We start from the raw sequence: 23,571 nt of genomic DNA, 5'->3' as shown, positions 1-23,571 counted from the left end.
CTTGCCGATCGATTTCGCATAAAATTTGCAAGCAATGCCTCGATCTCTCTCGCGAAGACGCATTATCGCTTCCACCGGAATCCGCGTTATTATGATCTAGAATTATTTTAAAATTATGATGTAGGTTCAAACGAATTTTATTTATCTGCACGTAAACAATTTCTATCCAGGATGTAAATTTTATCTTACCTCAATATATACCATTATTACTTTTATACAATTATTTTTGTATATTATATATATTGCATTATCTTTCTTTTCATCTATATTTCCCACTTACTTAGTGGCCAATTAATGCTAACTTCGAGTTATGAAATTGTTTTAATTACACTTTCGAGTGCTAAGTACAATTTGCATAAGGAAATGTGATTCAAAGAGAAATAATCAACATCATCTACCACGCTCGAATTATTGGTTCAAACTACTAATTACATCCTGGTTAGCGTTAAATCATATCGTGCGCAAAAAAGCCACCGATCTAACTATCTGCGTAGACCGGAGAACCTCGAGAAACTTTGCAATAATCATAGACGGAACTCAGCGACAAGCCATCTGTTTCATCTGATGTCGACTTTCACCGTGACGTTCGATTATCAAACATCCGAACTCTTGTAAAGCGTTTACAAATGTTCTTAAAAGAATAACGCTCCAACACTTCAAGATATTAAATCATAAAGAAAAGTCCCAAATAATTGTAATTCGTACATTAAGAAATTATTTTTTATCTCACAATTGAAAGATTGCGATAAAATTCATTATGAAATAAACTCATAACTAACGTTAATTGATTATTATAAATTCACATTAAAATAATTATATTGTTTTCTAATAATCTCTTGAAGAAAGCAAATTATGATTTTTGCCAATTTTTTTATTTAATCGTTATCTTATTATATCATAAGTAATTGTATTAATTATATAATTATCAGGATTTCACGAAGCGATCGGCGAGACTGTCGCTTTGAGCGTCGCGACACCGCGTCATCTGCAAACTCTGGGTCTAGCGAACAAATTCATCGATGAACGATCCGCGGATATCAACTACCTCTTTTCGTTGGCAATGGAAAAACTCGTGATGCTACCTTTCAGTATCACGATGGACAGATGGCGATGGGATGTTGCTCGCGGTTACATCAACAGGGAAGAATACAATTGTCACTGGCATAGACTGATGGAACAATACGCGGGGACAAAACCGCCGGTACTGAGATCCGAGGACGATTTTGATCCAGGTGCGAAGTATCACATCCCGGCCAACATCCCGTACATAAGGTAAGTGTCGCTGTTTCCATTTCATTTCTCATGCATGTTTTTGCTTTATTTAATATGAGTTTTCTCATAATAATCGATTGTTTTGCGTAGACGTAAAAATTATTACTTGCTAACGTATTAATTTTTTATTTTTCTTAACGATCTCAGTAATTATGAGTAATTATTTTAATTAAGATTAGATATGTGGGAAAAATTTGATAATAATAACAGGAAAAGCAGTATTTTCGCAATCATACTATTTGATATCCTGAATATAACTTACTATATACATTCTACAGGATATATTATTATTTCAATAAGTTTATCTCATTGATGAGATAAAGATAAAATAATATCTGCTAATGCACGTAAAGTACTTTCGTACATAAAGTTTTCAACACGCCCATATCTCGTTTGCGAACAATTTTCCGCGCCTGAGTGTCTTATGCACGAGATCAACGATTTCACTTTCGATTCGCGATCTCGTGCGCCTCCTCTTATGATTTACACATTGGCAGATGAGGAGAAAGAGAGATGGGAAACCCTTTCTCCGATTATCGTTACGCGTTGCAGCTAGAATGATGATGTTTGAATTAGATTTAATGCCTGAGAACCACATGCCAAATGATAGATCGCGAGACAGAACAAGACGCTGATATTATCGAATCGGAAGTATTACGTATACGCACTTTTCTTCGTTAGTCATGCTAGATAAAGGAAAGTTCCAATTTCATCGACCGTACGAGATTAATTACGCATAGGATCTTTTGCGGTACTAATTATCGGGTGAATTTTCCGGGTATAACTCCGGCCGAAATCGCGAGAAGCGAAGAAACTTTCGCCAGCTCTACTTTTTCTTATTCTCTGCCGGAACAAGAAATCCTATAATACTACCATCGCAAACAGATATCGTTTGCGTGGAGCGCGATCGAAGATAAACGATTCGTCACGCTGCACGAAGTTCAAGGATATTGATGCCGATGGGAAAAATGCACACGGAAAATTCTACCTCGTAACGTATAATGACCTTTATCGGTCGGCTTTTCGATCATCAAAAAAATTAACATATCTAGATTGATCTTTGTTTCGGTTTGAATACATAACTTTCTCATAAGAAAGGAATAGTAGATTTTGCAAGAGTCGTAAATTGCATTTGTGAAGTTTATTGAGGAAGGACATGCATATAAAGATAAGCGCAAGTTAGTTCTTCAGGCTTCTTGTAGAATATGGCAATAGAATGAATTTTTTCTTCAAGACTGTGTCGTTTTGCTCTTTGGTTTTATTAAAAAGAAGCGAAAGACATGGTACAACATAAAAGACGTATATTACATGTTACGAACGTCGAAAGAGAAACACATAATAGAACATGCGTTCATATTTAAGTGTCGATAATATATCTAAGGAAATCGTTAGCGCTGTCTACGCGGACTCGTGGCACCCGTGGAATCATCTTTCGCGACGCAAAACGACTGTTCTGCAAACTCATTTCCCTCGCCGGGAGATTCCCGCCGAGTGGACGACACTGCTAAATTAATAAAATAAATACATCGCGTTTCCTTCGCCCGCGAATTCGCATTCGAACGAAGTACTTGTCAGGCAAAGAAAACGCTTCGTTAGCGCTTTCGAGTGAAAAATCAGCCGTTAAACATGTTAAGAAGATCATCATTATTTCCTACAATTATTTTCTCTTCGACACAATGCGTTGACAAATTTTGATAGAAAAAATATTATCGAGATGTATTCCGTAGCAGGTGCCAATACGTCCGCTCGTGATGCAGTGGAGAATTTTTTTTTTCTTACGAATTAACTTACTAATGATCTAATTTCAAATATATACACTATATGTACATTTTTAATTATGATATTGATCAGTTGAGTTAACAGATTCTCAATGACAGCTATTTATATTATAACATGTTTCTTTTTCCCTCTACCATACATTAATTTTTCTCTGAAACGAGCGAAAAATCCTCCACTGTCACGCTTTTAATACTAATATCCCGAGTGTCCCCCGTAGCTGTATTCTTCACCCCCGGAAGAACCGTGGTCGTGCACTGGTACCGGCACCGGCACTTTTACGGGATACGGTACCGCTTTGGGTACCGTCACAGGGACATGCTTCGTTACGTGAACCGGCACGGGTCGTTCGACAGGCACTTTTACGGCGTAGGGCACAGGTTTCTCGACCGGGACGGGTACCGGTTTCTCCACGGGATACGGCGCCGGTACCGGTACCTTAACATGAACGGGCACAGGCTTTTCTACAGGTACAGCCACCGGTCGCTCTACGGGCACTTTAACCGGATAGGGTACCTTCTTTTCTACCGGATAGGGTACCGGCTTCTCGACGGGGACTGGATACGGCTTAGCTATGTGTACCGGATAAGGTCGCTCGACGGGCACTGTCACCGGGTACGGTACCGGCTTCTCCACGGGGAAGGGTTGCGGCACGTGTACTGGGACCTTTACGGTGTATGGTACGGGCTTTTCCACCGGGAATGGCTGAGGCACTGGTACCTTTACCGGATACGGTACTTTCTTCTCGACCGGATACGGCTGGGGCACGTATACTTTGTAGGGTACTGGTCTCTCCACCGGTATGTGTACTGGATAGGGTACCTTCTTTTCGACAGGATACGGTTGCGGTACATGAATCGGTACCTTGACGAATACCTTTACCGGGACCGGTATCTTCTTCTCGATGGGATACGGCTGTGGTACTGGTACTTTAACGGGATACGGTACTTCCTTCTCCACTGGATAATGAACCTTCTTCTCAACCGGATAGGGTACCTTTTCGGTCTTCACGATCGTGATCTGTTTGATCTTGCCGCCGTCATCGCCTCCGCCTCCGCCTCCGCCTCCGCCGTATCCACCACCGTATCCACCACCGTATCCACCGCCGTATCCACCATCTCCACCGCCGATATCATGACCGCCGCTATCACCACCGCCAATGTCGTGACCACCCTCGAAACCGCCTCCGCCGCCGTAATCGCCACCACCGTAATCGCCACCGCCATAACCGCCCTCTTCATGTCCCCCGAAACCTCCCTCGATGTGACTCAACCCGCGCTTCTCCTGTTTCTTCTCCGTGCCCTCAGCATTTTCGCTTGACTCAATCTTCTTAGTCGCAATCTGTTTCTCCTCGCACACGACCAAGGCCAGCAGCCCCGCTAATAGCGCGAGAAACTGTAATCGATAGAAATGCTGTATCGATTATATCGCTTCAATACTGTCTTTTGGATGAAAAAATACTTTTTATGCGCTAGATATAATCGTAAATATGTTTTGAATAATATATGTCAGAGATAATATATATAAAACACTGGGCCTTTCGATAAATTTTTGTTCTTTGATCGTGAACTTTATCGCCTTTGTTACGATTGACATCAAGAAGAAATATATCGATAAATTTTATTTGCGATTAATTTGATTTTAAAAAATCGCACAACTATCGTCATATTTATTTTAAATGAAACCTTAAGTTTAAAAAGGTGATGCAAAAGAGCTAAGACGATTTAATTTGCATAATTAATGGAAGCTAATTCCACCCGGTGTGACTTACCAAAATTCTCATGTCTACCAGGTCTCTCACGATTTAGTTAAAGTCCAGACTTTACTGGATGCTTCCCCCCAAGGTACCACCGTCTTTATAGTCCGCTTTCCCCCAACGCGTATTAAGCGAGCCCCTCTGCGCTCTCGCGGAAAAGTGAAACACACGTCTGGCGTTCGCCCGACGTACTTAGCGTTATGGTATTTTTTTTTTTATGAATTCTAGACACACAGTCGGTGCTTCCATAATCGTGTCTAACGGTGTAGCAACCGTGGAAAATTGAATACCGGAAGTTACAACGATGATATTCAAAAATTCAAGAGAATATGTGATATAGAAAATATGTGTCGTAAAAAAAGATGTTTCATGACTATTATTCATTTGGAACAAATGGATATTCGAAATTTAAGGAAATGGTTAAAAATAGATGGACAGTTTTATAACGGCTAATTGTAAAATATATACTATGAATGAGATAATCTTCTGCCAAAAGAATTAATGTCTGCAAAGAAAATATTCTAAGATTTGAGATAAAGAGTATTAATTGTTTTATGCTCTTCTGTTAAATTTTACACGTAATGATCGATTCTTTTTAGTCTTGTTCACCTACGCCATTGGATACGTTTCCATTCCTCCCCTACTGTCATCTCCCTTCTCTTTGCAACCTCCCTCTTCCTCCTTCCGCCGTTTTACATCTCGTGGAAGTTTCTCGCCCGTATATCGCTGTCCGGCAGGACTCTCCCTCTCTATATCCGGTCCCCACAGAAGGACGAACAAGACGCGGCAGCGATTGCAGCAGGCTTCATACGAGTTCTCTCAGCCGAGACGATAGACACCTAACGGTCTCTCCAGCTCTCTGAGGGAGAGAGCGAGAGGAAGAGCTAGGAAGAAAGAGAGAAAAAGTTGTGGACAAGAGAGGAGAAAGAGAGAGAGAGACGACGCAATGTGTACAAAAAGAAGATATAAATTCTAGAATGCTGATGTGAGATCGACCGCATTATAATGTGCCGTTTACTAGGTGCGTTGTACGGTAATCTCCGATTTTTACGACTTGCTTGGAATAAGAAATACTAGATTCTTAAACAAACAATGCGAGAAAATCGTAGCCAAGAATAATATTTAACATTCTGTGACGAGCGTAGTTGTGATTGAATTTCGAATATGTAGAGAGTTTTTAATTATTCGTCATAATTAAAAAATATACGTAAAAAATTATTGCTTATGTATACTAATAAGAAAATAGAGAAAGGAAAAGTTTTTAATTAATAAATATAATTTAATATTATTCTAATTATTTAAAAGTGAAAAATAGAAATATAAAGAATATCTAAATTGGATTCAAACACATGACAATTTCTCTTAATAATTTTTTCGTAAAAAAAATGTTCGATTAAAACACTGAAAATATATTTATATAGAATATAACTTTTCACTTTATTAGAATTTTTGCTCGAAATCTTAATCCTTAATTATTAATTTAAATAAAGATGAATACATCTGTGAGTTACATTCTAATAAAACTATATAGCGAAAAAAATAAAAAGTAGTAAGCGAAACTAATATTGCTGAAAGAGAAAAGAGAGTGTATGCTTAAATAAGTCGGCTAAAAGATTAGAATTCAAATTTATAATTTTTAAATATTCTTAATGATACTGACACACAATCAATTTCATTGATTAATAGAGGCTACATATATACCACAAAATTTATGTAATTCCTTCATTTAAATTATGTTAAAGTAAAGCAAGGGATCATTTTATTTTCTCAGATTACGCTATTAACAAGAAAAGCAAAATTCAATATACATTTCATGACAAAAACACTTTTATTACCACAGTTTCAGATTTTTTTTTCCGAGCAAGTGCAAATAAGGAAGTGATAAATAAGAACATAATTCCAATTATATATTTCATTTCTTTCACTTTATTCATACATAAGTTGTTTGGGAAAATCAATTATTCATACATCAATGATTATACTAATAGAAAATTTCATATGTTGCGCAATTTTATGTACACTATATACTTGTGTATATCCTTTATACATAAAGCTATTAATTATAATGAAAATCAATACGTTGCTCTCTTACAACAGTATTAAAATAATAAATTCTTTAGCATATAATATAAATATCTGCAGCTTGAATGAGTCGTGATCTAATCATTGTAATCGCTGTCATTCATTGTCGGCGTTTTCGCTTTCTACCAGATTTTCCTTTTTCTTAGTATCATTTTAATTCTTCCAACCAAGTTTAATAGAAGACAGTAGTTATACGATATAAAAAAAGGGCTTTTTTAAAAGACCAAGAATTCTGCCTCGTTTTGTATATCTCTGTATATCGTAAGATTTGTCCAGGGGACAAATATTTTGATTGGAACAGAATAAGATTTTATTATTTCTATCGGCACAGATTTTTTCATAGTATACGAGGATCTTTAACGGCTACCGGAACTGGTCTCTCTATTAGATATGATTTGTTTACAGATATTTTGATTTTTATTGGATATGGTTTAGATACTTTTATCGGATACGGTCTAGTTATTTCTATAGGATATAGTTTCGATACTGTGGTACCGGATATAGTCAGTCAAGGATGACCTTCATCGGTAGCACTACTTTCTTCTCGATCTTGTAAGCGATCTGTACCTTGACCGACGCTTTAATCTTGTAAGGTATCGACTTGTTGACAATACATGGCTGCAGTAACCGGTACTTCAATTTTATACGATACGGGATTGTTGATCTTCACTGTAAAGAACTTGTCTTGACGTAATAAGGCTTTTTTGGTACTTCGACGGGTATTTATATAGACTTTCATCCGATAGAGTACCTTTTCCTCTATCGCATAAGGCTGTGACATGGATACTTTAATCTCGTGCGAAACATGTTTATAGATCGGATACGGGATCTTCTTTACGTCACAGATACTGATAATTTTTTCTTCACAATTACAACTTTTTCGTTCGATTTATCTCAACTGATATCCTCAAGGGATTATATGTTTCTCGGAAATCTTCTCCTAATTTCTGAAATTGATCTTACTAGACCATGCACGAAAGCTTCTATCTTTCATATTTTCAGGGGCGAATCTTGAATATGTACTCCAATCGCCCACATCTTCCTCTGATTCTTCTTCATCATTCATTGGATTGTATCTGTCATAATCATTATACTCTTTTTCTTTTCGCGGGTCTTTTCTGATATTGAAATAGAACTCACGGATAATCTTGGATTCTGTAGTGATATTTCCATTGTTGAAGGCCTTCTCCACTGCCCTTTCGGCTGTTCTTTCGGCTGCTTTTTCCACAGCAAGTTCCGCGGCTCTTTCAAGTTCCTCTCTGCGAGCTGATGATATAAGAACGATACCCAGACTTAGAAATGCCATAAAACACTGCCGCTGTTTAAAAAAATATGTTATATGGAATTATAAAAATATTTAGATATTAGAAATTTTCAATGTAATAATCATTGATCAAATTATCATGGAGGGCATCAGGTAATACCGTTATTATTAATTTTTTTTTGTAATAAATGTTAAATTTATTCTTATCCTTTATTGAGTAAAGTATGTTTACTTTTATTAAAAAAAGAAATATTTTTAGTTAAAAATTTCTAAATATTTAAATTCGATATAAAATAATTAAGTTTATCTCTTACGAACTTAGACGGAATAAAGTTGACAGTTATTACCAAGGAAAATTAGTAATTATATAAAGCTAAAGTATCTACCTGATGTCCCATGATGGCGCTTTTACGATAGATCAATTTATACTGAATTCAATCGAAAAGATATCTTATTATTATTTATATATCATAGACTACTTTCTCTAGTTGAACCAATTGGACCTTTATAGCTCTGCAGAACCTATTCGTGACAATTATCTACGCTTAAACGATCATCATTATTTTATAGGCTGTAAATGCTGCAAATTTATTCGCAAAGAATAAATCATGCTATCTATTTTAAAGCTGAGATGAAACGCGAAATGCGTAAATAGCTTGAATCGCGAGAACTGTCGCTTCTAAAAGAAAGATACAAAAACCTCTATGAAAAAAATTTTAATTGAAATAAATTTTTAGCTTATATTAAGTTTTATTGCTATCAAAATTAATACCTATTTTATAAAATATCTAATTTATAATAATAGATTACAATAAATTTATTAGTTTAAAAGAAATGTTAATAATAGTTCGTATGCACTCAAAGAAAATTTCTATACTGTTTTATATTATAATATAAATATATTATATATTATATATTATATATTATATATTATATATTATATATTATATATTATATATTATATATTATATATTATATATTATATATTATATATTATATATTATATATTATATATTATATATTATATATTATATATTATATATTATATATTATATATTATATATTATATATTATATATTATATATTATATATTATATATTATATATTATATATAAATATATTTTATATTATAATATAAGAATAAAGATTTCAAAGATTTCTACAGAGACAAATTATTTGATCTATGATAGAGAAACGCATTTACTCATGTTCTAATTCATTAATCTATACAAAAAAATTCTAGATAAAAGTTATTTACGATTGATTTATGAAAGCGATTGATTTATGAATAGGGTACTTTCTATATTATTGAATCATAAAACTGACTAATCTTTGTATATACGGAGTTTTATCTTTCCAGATCATTTGATCATATTTTTTAACAAATACTAATTTATTTATTTTTTTCTGTTTTTATCGATTAAATTTTCGATAATAATAGTTTTCTTAATCTTCCGCTAAATTTCGATACGTAAAATTCTGCAAGTTATATGCTAATAGTGGTAAAGATAAATAAATAAATTTATAAGAGAAAAATAAAATTAGAAAAATATTATAATTCATCATATTTAAAATTAGAAAAATTAATAAATTAGATAAACAATTTGTGTATTAAGTCTTTCATACTCTATATATTAAATAATCACTTGTAGTCAAGTGTGGTTAGATAACTCGTAGAACATTGTATTAACTCACTGATATGCATAGGAAATGTGCATAGGTCTCTTCTGTTACAAACAATGTATCGCATATGTATCGCTCGTCATTTTTTTTTGTAACAAATTGAATAATTCGATCAAATTTCTCGGATCAGTAACACTAGTGAAACCGAAACCGGTGTAAATACGCTCTCCACATATCTTACCTTCTCGAAGGTGCACAAAACTTTCCCGCTTTGGCAGCGGTTGTACACCACTTAACTTATACGCTTCTCGAAACTTTCTTCTGATACTTCCCGGAGATATAATCGAAGAAAAAAAATACTTTCGTCATTCGGACAATGACAGCTTCAGCTAAGCGCTTTATCTTATTGCTTTCATTTTTTCTATATTAACAATATAGTAAAAAGGCGTGTCGCTTATTTGCTCATCATAATCTTGATATATAATTATAATATCTCGAATATTATATACGTAAATTACGCCTATCCTATCTTTGCAACACGGAAGAATCTAATATAAGTGAAATCGTAACATGAGTCGCTTTGGATACTTATTACATGAACTATATAATCATTTATTTCGTAAATTTTACAGTCGCTATAAAGAAAACCATAATATGATATAAGAGCGATATGTCTGTAATTGCTTCGCGTATAAGTACATTAACTGGATTCTATTCCACACCTGTTTTACAAAAAATTGTAAAGTATATATACTGATTTATGAATATAAATGTATTTCGAGATTGAGTTAAAAGTATAAAAAATTATATATAATCGATTATAAAAATTTACATCTAGTACTTAAATAATTAAAATTTTATGGAAAAAAACGGTACCTTTTCTGTAGTAAACATGACATATGTCTGTATATATTTATGATAATTCTTGAAAGTTTAGATTCGTAACTAGTTTGTATTATAAATCTAAGCAATCTATATATTATTATAACTTCTCTACTTTGAGATTATTACGAATTAAATAGAAAGTTGTATTTTTTATAATACATGCGCATATATAATATATTTAGTATATTTTTACGAAGTACTAATTTTTCAGATATTACATATTTTCATATTTATAACTTATACGCGATATGCCTTTTATATTTATAATTTATAAAATAAGAAAAAAAGTGTTATTAATTATTAATATCTTACTAAAGAATTAGGTCAATTCATGATTTTATAAATTTTAATTATATATATATATATATATATATATATATACTTACATTATATGAAATCTTATGGTATTGCGGAACATTCCGTAATCAGATTCACGGTCAATGTCGTTGAAAGACTGTTGTTTTGCAGAAATCAATTACATTCCGTCGATCCTCGTCTCGCTATAATTACGCGGTGAAAGTGACTGGAATTAAATCGATGACAAGAAGAGACTTTAATGATTAACTTGGGAAAGACTTTAATGATTAAACAAATATCTTAAGAAGTTAATTGTCTATATATTATTAATTAATTTAATTTAATATATATTGATTCAATTAGATTTTAGTACCAGTTCCTATTTTTAATTACCTTCATCTTTACGTGTTAATTGCTTATAATAATATGTTATAAAACTGTTTTATAATAGTGACAGCGATAAAAAAAAAAGTTAAGTTAATTTAATTATATTAAATTTTTTTAACTGAACCGTTTTGCATCTGGAATACTATACTATAGCATCTAGAATCTATATAGTAATTAGATTTCCTTAGAAGAATAATATTTCATAATATTTTATAATATTTTCAACAACAATCATTTATTTTCATAGTTTACAATATTTGGAAAAAATATGTATAAATATGTATAATCAGAATAATTCCATCAGTAACTATATAAATAAAATGTATTATAACAACAATACGGAAAATAATATTTTAAAAGATAATGTATATAATTTTATTATCTTATGTAGTTGTGTACACATACATTCAAGTAAAGAAAAATTCGTATAAAGTAAATAAATTTCTTTTCAAGAAATCAATAATAAATACTAAGTTCTATATTCTGGTTCTATATTCTGTACTATAATTCTATATTTTGTATTAAAAATTTGGCAGTTATATATCCTCAATCTTCAAAATTATATATTCAGGATTTGGTAAAAATTAATCAATTAATCAACAAAGCCTCTAGCAGCTATAATTCTATTAACATCTATTGACATCTATTTAATTTATTTTCAAGAATGGCCACATTCTTTGAGTTTAGTATTTCATGTATCATTTCTATGCTCTACCTGTTCATTTATTGGCACCTCGACTGGTATATTAACCGGATAAGGAATAGGTCTTTCGATGTGATCAACCGCTTTGTTTACGTCAATCGGTATAGGCCTGTGCACTGATATCTTCACCGGTACTGGTACGAATTTGTCTACAAAATACGGTACTTCTTTTTCGACCGGATATAGTGCTGGTACGGGAACATTTACCTTGACCAACACTGGCTTGTCCACCGGGACCGGCCTTTCTACATGAACTTTGACCGGTACAGGAATCGGTTTCTCAACAGGATACGGAACTGGCTTCACGATCGGGACCGGATATGGCTTTGGTACTCGAACCGGTATCGGTTTATCCACCGCGATTTTCACAGGATAATGAACGACTTTCTCGACTGGATACGGTTGAGGTACATGTACCGGTACCTTCACCGGTACTGGTATCTTCCGTTCTATGGGAAATGGATCTGGTACCGGGATCTTTACTTCATAATGTATCTTCTTCTCGATGGGATATGGTTTTGGTACGTATATCTTAACTGGGACGGGATGATCCACTGGTACCTTAATCGGATACGGGATTTTTTTGATGACCGGTACTGGTTGCGGAATTTTAACGGGAACTTTAACGAGAACCTTCACGGGATAAGGTATTTTTTTTTCAATCGCGTACGGCTGCGGGACAGGCACTTGAACTGGATACGATATTTTCTTAATCACGGGATATCGGATAGTTTTCTCTACGGGGTACGGTACCGCGATTTTCTTTATAATCATTACTGTTTTATGCTTCTCGTGTACATGATGATCTGGTGCTTTATTATTGTGTATATTTTGTTCATCTCCTCCACCATTTGATTCATGACCGTAATTGTTTGGCAATTCGTACTCATTTTTAGGTCCATTTTCAAAATATACAACATGAGATTCTGAAACTGAAATTAACCTTTTTTATAAATTGTATTTAGTTTTCTTTAAAATTAATTATGCCATTTATCGAGACACGCATATTGAATAAATAAATTCAAACAAAAAATTATAATAATAATATTTTATAAATGCATTAAAACGTTTCCACTTTTTTAATATTCTGTATTTATCATCTTTATGTTTATCGAAATTTAATTGCTAAATATCAAATCACATTTAAAAGATATGTAATGTAAATAAACAAATGTATCAGTTCTTACATTATTAACTTTATTAACATTATTAACTTTATTAAAAACGCCTATCAGAATACTTACGTTCATTATCTTTTGATTGATCTAGTTTGATCTTATGTATCTTATGTATATCATTTATGTGAATGTTTCCTTCTGCAATATTAATTCTATTGTGCCTTATGTGATAAGGCATAATTTGATACTTTTGTTGTGCTGCAGGAAGATTATCGTATTTGTATACGTATTTATTAAAGTTGTCATGAAATGAAAAAGTTGACACCATAGCCACAAAGAGTGATAATAAAAGTATCGCGTATTCCTGCAAGTAGCAAAACCCATATAATGTCATATCTATTGCATGTTTTGGTGCAGAATAAATAAAACTATTTAAAAATATTTTTACAACTTACATCCTATTTCTTTTTCTAAGAGTAAAAATTTAATTTGCGTAAAAATAAAAATAATATTTTTCCACAATACATTTTATGTTAATTGTTTAAATAAAATATAAATCAAATTGATATATTTATTTTTTAAAAAAAGAGAAGATATGAATCTCATTTACGTAAATAAAAAAAAATTATTTTTTCCGAAGAAATTATTATATCAAGTTTGAAAGGACAAAATTAAATTGTAATCAAAACATCTACTTTACTTTATTGATAAAATGTTTGTAAAATAAAAAAATTTGATAGAAACAAACATTTTCATTTAATTTTGAAAAGCTTTCTTTTCTGACATATGCTCTTTTTAATAAAATAGCAGATTCTGTTATTTCAATACATCACAGAAACAATATCACAAATTGCAAAAAGAATAAAACAGATTTATGAAAGAATTTCTATCACACTTTAACAAAACGTTATGGTTTTATTTTAAAAGGAATTTGACACACAAACACTATTTGAAAGAAAAATTCTGCACAATGTGACATAATTTCAACACTTATTCACAAAAAACTAACGTTTCCAACGGTATAAGAACATACCGTATATCTCATCCTGAACAAGATAATAGAACAATCTCTTGGGAATCTTCAATCTTCTTGCTCGAGTAAAGAGTAAATAGATCAGTTGTATACTTTTACCATCTTATATATATGGTTGCTACGAATACGTTGTAGTTATTAATCTAGAGACGCACGCAATATCTTCTTCAAGAGGGGATAATCACTTTCGCGTTACTTATTATTCGCGTGAGTGAAATTGTCTTTTTTGAAACGGTAAAAATCACCTGGGAAAACACTAGCATGCGCTGATTTTAATAGATTTACTTGTGAAAGGAGTAATATTTATTGTTTCAAGGTAGTGAAAATCGTTCACTTCTTTTATAGAATCTTGACATTCTCTCGGATCGATTCTCTTAACCATGATCTTGAAACAATAGTAAACATTGTTGCGTAAAATAATAGAAATAATAGAATTATTATAATAAAAATTACTATTATTTAAAAAAAAAGAAATGAAAATAATAACAACAAAATATAAAAATAAGACTCACAGAGAAAATTTCTGTGAAATCGTCGAATGCCATAGAAGCAATTTTCTGAAAATTTAATAAGAATAGCTCGATTATTTTTCATTCATCTTTCAATTATCTCTATTTTTATCGCTAAAGTCTATATACTACTCTTACTATAACGCATGGCGGAGCCTATTACCGGAAACATAATCGGTCACTTGGAAATAAACCTAAATCCAGTAAACTAGAATTTGCAGTTACGCATCGCTGCTTCGCCAAGATAACGTCCTGAACAGAAAGAGAAAAATGTCAAAGACCTTTTCACATCGATGCGGAAACTTGTATGGAAAAACCAGTTACGGGTATCGTTAAAAAATGACCACTTGACATTTTGCCATAAATCATGATTACATATTACTTCGCAGAGATTAATTCAGATAGCGAAGTAAACGTTAGCATTACAATGAACGTGCATTAATTAATTTTAAATTACATAAACATTTTCATCGATATTGAGTTATATAATTACGAACTAATATTTAATTTTTTAACACTTAAGAATGATATGAAAAAGTTTATACATAATATATTGACATTAATTAAATTATACAACCCATTTCTTAATTGTCGTCTATTATTAATTTGCTTATTAGACCACTTAAGCTACGCGATTGTAGTAAAAGTAGACACATTATTTAGGACGATCTCTTATCTGGATTCATTCAAGATGATATCGTAAATCAAATGTTTTCATGAAAGATATTAAAGGAGCAATAATAATATGTTGTGAAGCATTTGAATTTGCATTTTAAATGTATTTTGAAATGTGCGATTTTATAAATGTAAGACAAATTTTCCAATTTTTTCACCATCGCAAGGAGAAAATAATGATCGCATTGCTTCACATCGTTTTGCATGAATTTTGCGATCTGCACGCGATCTTAATTGTGGATCACCGATCTTCATTATTATTTTTCAACGTGTTTGCGTGTCAAATATTTAACGCTCGACAGCAACCACATGGCTGTAATTAGCTGTACAATCTACACGTCGTTACTCGGGGAAAAATGATTCGTGCCTTTTCAAGATAGATCGCGAACATGGAGAGAGTTTATCGTTTGATAGGACGAGTCTTCGAAGATGCATAGACTGCAGAGAAACGCAGCGTGATGTGAAAAAAGCTGCACTAATAAATGACTTGTTAACATTGTAATGCGAGAATGCAGTTGGTTTCTTGCAGTGACGACGGTATTAAGATTCTTTTAAATGAATATTCACGGGAATTCGTTGTACGTATGTTGAAGGAGGAAGTCGAGAGCGGAAGCGCGAGCGATACGCTTTGAAGCTGCTTCACGCTTCCGGATATCTAGATTATGACATAAATGGGAGATTTATCGAGCGATAAACATGAGGAGATGGTACATTCTCTGCGCATAATTTATTGAAATATTTATTTAGAATATGAATTTTAAATTACACAGCAAATGCTACGATAATAATAATAATTTTTCAAACATGGGATGGCTGGCTAATTAAAAAGTTAATCTTGCGTAATTAATTACGCGTAACTTTTTTCAATATACCTTTAATTATAATTGTTTGATATACTATGGTTAAATTCTCAAACCTATGTAAATCTATGCTTATAAACACACACCACTAGCAAGTTAGCAATTTATTTTCAAAAGTGAGAGGAAGATGTGTGAATCAAATGTTTAAACGTATTAATAAGCGCGATATCTGTAGATTAATACTAATAGACTTTGTTCATAAACTTGTTTTCATAATTAATGTCGTCTTAATAATAACGGAACTTAACTATGTGTTTTGTATGCTCATAAACTTTCTTACATCTTTAATATATAGGTTTTACCTTCACTTTCTCGAAATCGCTATGTTGATATACATGCTTTCTGCGCACATAAGATAGGAAAGACGATGTGTTCTAGTAATAGGAAGCGACACTATTTTGAGAGATTGTATCTGTTATTTAATCTTCTAATTATGTCGCTGCGGCCTGCTTAGTTCTGGGATACTAACACGACTTCACGTATAATGACCGATTACGAATGTATATAGTTCTTATATCGCAAAGATAAAATACATTAGATTCAATAATCAAAATAATGTACAATAATAACAATCAATGAGTAAAAACTAAAATGCAATCATTCATGATTATATTATAAATATATATACATATATATAACAATATACATGTTGCATGTTTTTCATAAAGTTAAACTTTTTTCAAATTCATTTAAAAGAATTTTGCAATTTAAAAGAAAGATATGTGGTATCTTGCAAGCAACATCGATGTATTTTAAATTGTGCTCTCTGATAGAGTCCTACTTTATATATTCTAGGCTTAAAATTACAGCAAATTATCATTCACGATAGCAATTGCAATAAATTACCCCTCTGCAAATATCAAATGCATAATCACCAAGAGCGCAAAGTGGATGCGTTTGCGTCATTACTTTCACTTATCATGCGTTCACACAATGCAATTTAATGTCTATTAATTTTGAACATAGATTGCTGCTTAAATAGTAACGATCTGCAGTAACTACGGTTGATAGAGAGTATTTCTCTCACGATATATACCTCAGGTGAATTTTACGAACTGCAATAATTTCAATTATATATCAACAGATGATAGAAATATACAGATATTAAAAATATTTTAATGAATCATATTTCAATGAGTGCATATGGTAAATTTCAGGATTATAATAATGAATAAAAATACTATATTTTTTTGACATTAATTTTTGTACTATTAATAAGAAATGTATTTATAACCATTAGCTTATTTTAAAAAATTTGATCTCATAAAATGCTCGGAGAAAATATAATCGAAGATATTGTAATATTTAGTAACTTAATGAAATTGTTTCATTTAGACAGAGAATATCCTTTGCTAGAACATCTTTATTAAAGCAGCAAATGTAAAAGTATCAAACTACCTTACCGGTTACTGTCATTGAAAATAATTGAGAAAAGTGCCGTTTCTTTTCTTTTTTAAAAAACAAAGAGTTGCGTTTCCTTTCTAAATAATCCTTTTGAATTAATTCAATTACTAGATAATATAAAAATACCCCTTTATAATAATAAAATATACTCTTAAAAGAATTTAAATTAGGAATTGATATTTATTCGTTAAGAGAGACTATTAGATATATTATATTTCAATCATACATATATATATAAATTTTCCTTATTCTAATTAAAAACTTTCTTTATTTCTAATTGTATCATTTAACACTTTAAATATGCATTGACAACTCGCTTAAAAATTAAAGTGAATATTATATTAAATATCAAATAACTAATTTGCTCCTCTCACCAATGCAATTAAGTAATAGAAGATTTCATAACAAAATTATTAAATATATGAATGGATAAACATAATAATGTCGACAATCGCAAAAATTATTAGTTTTGTTAATATGATATGTGATACTATTAAAAAAAAAGCAAAATTTCTAATATAAACTAATAAATTAAATTTCATAATTTCTCATTGAATATATTCAGACATAATTAAATGAAATTTGAGCTATTTTTTTCAATCTTAAATATCATAATATTCATTAACAATCTAATTTTCTATCATTAATTAAATGTCAAGTTAAATATCTATTAAAATTAAAAGAGAGAGATGTTCCATAATTTATCTCCAAAAAAAGCAAGATTTTTCAATCTCGAATAATTGAAAATCTATCGAAGCTATGACATTTAAGTAACTATCAGCCTTCCCACGTTACGCTCTGATGTTCGTGATCTTAAGATCTTTATAGTGCAATATTTTTTAACGAAGGATGCAAAACATCGTGTTCGTTCCGCGTAATTGTCTTAAAAGGAATAGTTTCGCGAGTCAAGGCGAAGAGGTGCGGCGGGATAAATAAAGGAAGCGAAAGGACAGACCCGCTTCGGGTCTGTGGAAAACGGACGAAAGGGGAAGTGGACTTTACGGCAGCACGATCTTTCTCGGCGAGGCGAAGGGGAGACTCTTACTTTCAGCCTCGACGTCGCGTGCGCTAATGGCACGATTGCATAATCGTTCCTGTGATCCGGACGAGCACGTAAGTCGTCGTTCGTGAGTCAAGTGGCAAAGCCGCTTCGGCCGAAGTGGGTCGTGCAAGAAATTAGTCGCGGATGCACTTTACCTCTGCAGATATCAGGGGACCCCCGACAAAACTGAATCACGAACAACGGAATAATGAAGTTGATCAAAGCTCAATTTCGCGCGCGAATTTTTTATCTTATTGCATCCCCGAAGACAGTTTAGCATAAATCGATGTAACGATATGAAGAGGTACCCATTGCTTCTTTTGCATCATGCAAGCCACAGAAAGTTTTTCTCAAATTTCTATATAAATTAAAATCTTCGTCTCTCTTTTTTTTTCATAATTTTCCAAAATGAAATACAAATACATAAAAGTATAGACAAAAAATATAAACAAAGATAATAATTAAGTAAATATAAATTTGTTAGTTGTCTATCATTTATTCGTACATATTTAGCCTATACTTTGTAATATTTTCGACATTGAGAAAATACGGAAATTTCATCCGAAAGATCATGCAATCGATATTAATTAAAATCGTGGAAATTTGCATACACACGTGTCGTGCAAGATGTGGATAACATCTTATTTTATCTTATTATATCATAAATTTCCGCTGAACGCTAACTTTGTGAGAACTCTTACCTACTTATTGTTAGCTTCGTTATATTAATTTAATTAAGGTATTTGGTATGGATTAAATTACACAACTTTTCTACGAAGATCACTATGGGAATTTAATCAAATTTTGATATTTCCTGAGGGAATGTAAATATACGATAATGAAGGTCAAAGTAATAAACTTAATTACATGTATATTGAATGTATCATATTACATCAATATATGTTTGCTTCAGAGTTTCATGATGCACGGATCAATACTTAATTTTCTTACATTTATACGCGTATACATGTGTACATACATACACAATTTAATTGCTAATAATTTACGTAAGAAAATTTAGTGGTTAATAATATAAAGAATTTTAAGAGATGTGGAAAAGTAAGAAATTTAAGAAAAATATTATTTTAATGGAACAAAAAATAAAACATCATACATATTTTAAAAAAAGGATAGATCTTTGATAAAATATCATCTTTATAAGTATTAGAAAAATTTATCTTTTTTTAAATAAATCATTTCTAAATAATTTTCGATTATATCTATTAAAAATTAAAATTGTAAGGAAATAATAATGATATAAGTATAATTAGATTATATTAATTTGATAATATCGCGGAATTGACGGCGGAAACTGAGTTGATGATTTAAATATTTAAGCTGCAATTTCATATTATTAATAGAATACAGAGACATTTATCGACGAATATAGGACATTTATGTAAGACATTTATCGACGAATATAGGATCGTTATGAAGAATATAACTTAAGATAATTTAAAAAGAATTGATATTAATCTCTCAACAATGTGTGTAGCTTTTTCTGATTTGTTTTTGCAAATTTTCAGTATAAAATAATGTTTTAATATACATATTCATTAAACATCATTTTATATATTATTTAATATTATTTATATAAAATATATATTGAGTCACACTTGTTTTTTCATACTGTTGCTTTTGCTAATTTTGTAATGTTTTTTATTTAAAAACTTCTCTTATTATATCTATATAATATATTACTTTATATACTATGCTTTCTTGTAGCATTAGAATATGTTTTATCATTTTTCTATTTTCAGTCATAAATTCAGTAATCGTTGAATACATTTTGGACATGTTCATTTTCATCAATTTTTTATTTCTTTTAACATCTTTACTAATCTTTTTGATAAGAAGGAAATTATATGGGAATTAGGGTAAATAAATAAATCAGTTACAGAAGTTATATAGTCTTATATATAACTACTTTACAATAATATTTATTTCATTTTCTGTAAAAAAATACATACTTTGCTATTATCGGTACAAAAGTAAGATAAGCGAGCTGCTCTCGAGCGAAGATCGCTAAAGACGAGTACATTCCTATTGGTCATTCGTTCTTCCTAACTGGCACACGTCGCCGTGCCGCGCTTTCGTTGCGATTATCATTGGAATCGGAGTACGCGATCGTTTACCGGAGATCGTCTCCGATCCGATCCAGGTACAAAGTGGCGGATATCGCCGCGCCGCACGGCAACGTTTCGAATCGGTTCTTCATATTCTAAGACAAGATCCTCGCGGTTATCCGTCATCGTGCGCGGTGGAGAGTTTTTTGTGCAACGACGACAGATGACCAATCGGGAATTGTGACATTAGTGATGACCGTAACCACCGTAGCCACCGTAGCTTATATCGCCACCCTCGTATCCACCGGAGATGTAGCCCTCGTGTCCGTGGTGTTCGTGATGCACCGGTACAGCTACCGGCACTTTAACCGGGTAAGGCACGGGCTTCTCTACCGCATAAGGTACGGGCTTCTCGACATGAACGGGATACGGTCTGTCGACCGGGACCTTGACTGCTACCGGCACAGGTCTCTCGACCGGATAAGGCACTGGTTTTTCGACTGGATACGGTTGCGGTACTGGCACCTTAACCGCGACTGGCACGGGTCTCTCGACTGGGACGGGGTACGGCCTGTCAACTGGGACCTTCACGGGGTAAGGTACTGGCTTTTCGACTGGATAAGGTACATGCTTTTCAATGTGCACGGGGTAGGGCTTGGGAACTGGGATGTGAATGGGACGATCGACTGGGACTTTGACTGGATAAGGTACAAGCTTCTCGACCGGGTAAGGTTGAGGTACGTGAACCGGAACTTTCACTGGTACCGGGACTGGTTTCTCGACGGGATACGGCTGCGGTACTGGTACTTTTACCGGGTAAGGAATGTGTTTCTCTACGGGATAAGGTTGCGGTACCAAAACCTTGACCGGGACAGGGCGATCGACCGGTACGTGAACTGGGTAGGGAACCTTCTTCTCTACCGGATACGGCTGGGGTACGTGAACGGGCACCTTCACGAAGACCTTGACGGGATAAGGCACCTGTTTCTCGACTGGGTACGGTTGCGGTACGGGCACTTTGACGGGAACCGGTACGGGCTTCTCTACCGGATAGGGTACATGTTTCTCCACGGGGTATGGCACGGCGACGTTCTTCACTACGGTCACGGTCTTTATGTGATCGTGACCATATCCACCGCCGTATCCACCGCTGTATCCACCGCCGTATCCACCGCCGTATCCACCGCTGGTATATCCACCGCTGTATCCACCATATCCACCGCCGTATCCACCATATCCACCGCCTACATCGAGGCCGACGTGTCCACCAGATCCGATATCGTATCCACCATCATAGCTGTAACCATAACCAAGACCTAACAGGCCGCGCTTCTCTTGCTTCTTCTCGCCTCCGGACTTCGCTTCCACCGACTTCTCGACTTTCGCGGTCTCCTCCGACAATACTGTCGTAACCACGAGGGCGGCAACTGCCACGCAAATCTAGAAAATATGCAATATTATTTCTCATTATGTTCTGATTAAGTGGTATCTCGATTGCTATATATATAAATTATGAAGCATCCAATCAATAGGAAAACAAGCTTTCGAAGGATGTACATGTATTAAAAAATTTATTCAAAGTATTAAATCCGCAAGTGTAAGCGTTTCTACTAATAACACATGCTATTTTTCGTATCAACTCGATACGTAAAGATTTGTAGCGAGATGTATTAATTTTGTTTACGTTCAAAAAATCTATTCTAATTTAAGATTAAATACACATACATCACTACACGATGTAATAAAAATTCTTTAGAATTTTAGCAAAAATTCAGAATCGAAATGTCGTGATCAAGAAAGCGCAATAGATACGAAGACGATCGTTCATTCTGCGATAAAGTGAAACTATTCAAGTCGCGTAATTATCCGATAATGCTATGCGGAATGTTCGTTTAGAAATACACTCCGCGTACAACTTGTTCTCGTAATCGGGATTCTTTAATGCATGATTTACGAGCCGAATCTATGCACGTGTTTAATCTCTCTCGAACGATCCACAACCCCGGTTATTTTCGATTCACTTGTCGTAGATATTATTATCTATCTGAGCCTCCTCGATACACGATTCACCGACGTTTCTCGCTTTCCGATAATGCAACACTAGGACGAAAAGTTGCAAACGAATCAGCTACGATGGAGGACGTACCAGGATTCTCATTTTTGCTCTCGCGATGTTCCGGGTGCGTCCAGGAGTGAACTGGATGCTGATTGCCGTCGGTTCTTGGCCTTATATACGCAGCACACTTTCGCCTTCGCCACCCGGGGCCCGTCGGGTCCGGGGCCCCAAGTCATGTACCCCCACGTTATACCTCTTTGTTCAACTATGACGATGACGGTCCTACCGTGCGAGCGATCACCACTCCCCTTTGGGACAGACACCTTACTCCCCCTCTTCAACTTCCCTATACTTACATCCGCACGTACGCACGTGCGGGTACGCGCGTCGCGAAGAACAAACTCTCTTTTTTCAACGAACGGATCTCGTTCTCTTTCCTCTTCGTCAAATGCTTGTGCTCGCGATGCCTGATTTTTTTTCCTCACATGTCTTCGCAGGTATCTCGACTGCGCTTTAGTTTTATATGATACTTTCTCTGAGAAACGATGACATACCGATTGGCCATCGTAACGTTCCTTATGTTAGTATCGGAAGCCGTCGACGAGACATCGATCGTATCCGCGTGCCTTTCCAGTTTGGGTGAACTTAGATTGACAGTATGTTAAAAAACCTGCCTCTTCGTACGTAACGTTTCACGAGAGTTTGCATCGAACAGATTCGCCTGCCGGCAAATCTGTCAGCCGATGCGAATATCGTTAGTAAT

The 23,571-nt window shown here is 33.6% G+C and overlaps 5 protein-coding genes across 5 annotated transcripts in view; 1 reads left to right on the top strand and 4 right to left on the bottom strand.

The window, feature by feature from the left end:
* Window positions 1-23,571, top strand: part of Ance-3 (angiotensin-converting enzyme Ance-3) — a 49,738-nt gene that overhangs the window by 8,642 nt on the left and 17,525 nt on the right. Inside the window, exon 10 of the mRNA XM_083095837.1 lies at window positions 930-1,272. Coding sequence (XP_082951963.1) covers window positions 930-1,272 — 343 coding nt within the window. The remainder of the gene's footprint in view (window positions 1-929; window positions 1,273-23,571) is intronic.
* Window positions 2,426-4,914, bottom strand: LOC145969684 (uncharacterized). Its single transcript, XM_083095838.1, has 2 exons — window positions 4,820-4,914; window positions 2,426-4,443 (listed from the first exon to the last, which is right to left on the bottom strand). The coding sequence occupies exons 1-2, from the start codon at window positions 4,829-4,831 to the stop codon at window positions 3,244-3,246; spliced, it is 1,212 nt and encodes a 403-aa protein (XP_082951964.1). The 5' UTR covers window positions 4,832-4,914; the 3' UTR covers window positions 2,426-3,243.
* LOC145969686 (uncharacterized) lies at window positions 6,814-8,609 on the bottom strand. The gene is made up of 2 exons (XM_083095840.1): window positions 8,537-8,609; window positions 6,814-8,204 (listed from the first exon to the last, which is right to left on the bottom strand). Exons 1-2 carry the CDS (start codon window positions 8,546-8,548, stop codon window positions 7,827-7,829), a joined length of 390 nt encoding a protein of 129 aa, XP_082951966.1. The 5' UTR covers window positions 8,549-8,609; the 3' UTR covers window positions 6,814-7,826.
* Window positions 12,034-13,557, bottom strand: LOC145969740 (uncharacterized). The gene is made up of 2 exons (XM_083095942.1): window positions 13,290-13,557; window positions 12,034-12,977 (listed from the first exon to the last, which is right to left on the bottom strand). Exons 1-2 carry the CDS (start codon window positions 13,555-13,557, stop codon window positions 12,034-12,036), a joined length of 1,212 nt encoding a protein of 403 aa, XP_082952068.1.
* Window positions 20,600-23,006, bottom strand: LOC145969685 (uncharacterized). The gene is made up of 2 exons (XM_083095839.1): window positions 22,899-23,006; window positions 20,600-22,192 (listed from the first exon to the last, which is right to left on the bottom strand). Exons 1-2 carry the CDS (start codon window positions 22,908-22,910, stop codon window positions 20,999-21,001), a joined length of 1,206 nt encoding a protein of 401 aa, XP_082951965.1. The 5' UTR covers window positions 22,911-23,006; the 3' UTR covers window positions 20,600-20,998.

Source organism: Camponotus vicinus, unplaced genomic scaffold (genome assembly GCF_025532165.1).
Source record: "Camponotus vicinus isolate PSW18456_S1 unplaced genomic scaffold, iyCamVici1.0 SCAF_4, whole genome shotgun sequence".
Taxonomy (NCBI): Eukaryota; Metazoa; Arthropoda; class Insecta; order Hymenoptera; family Formicidae; genus Camponotus; species Camponotus vicinus.
The sequence above is the reverse complement of the archived record's forward strand: the minus strand, read 5'-3'. Positions and strand labels throughout refer to the sequence as shown.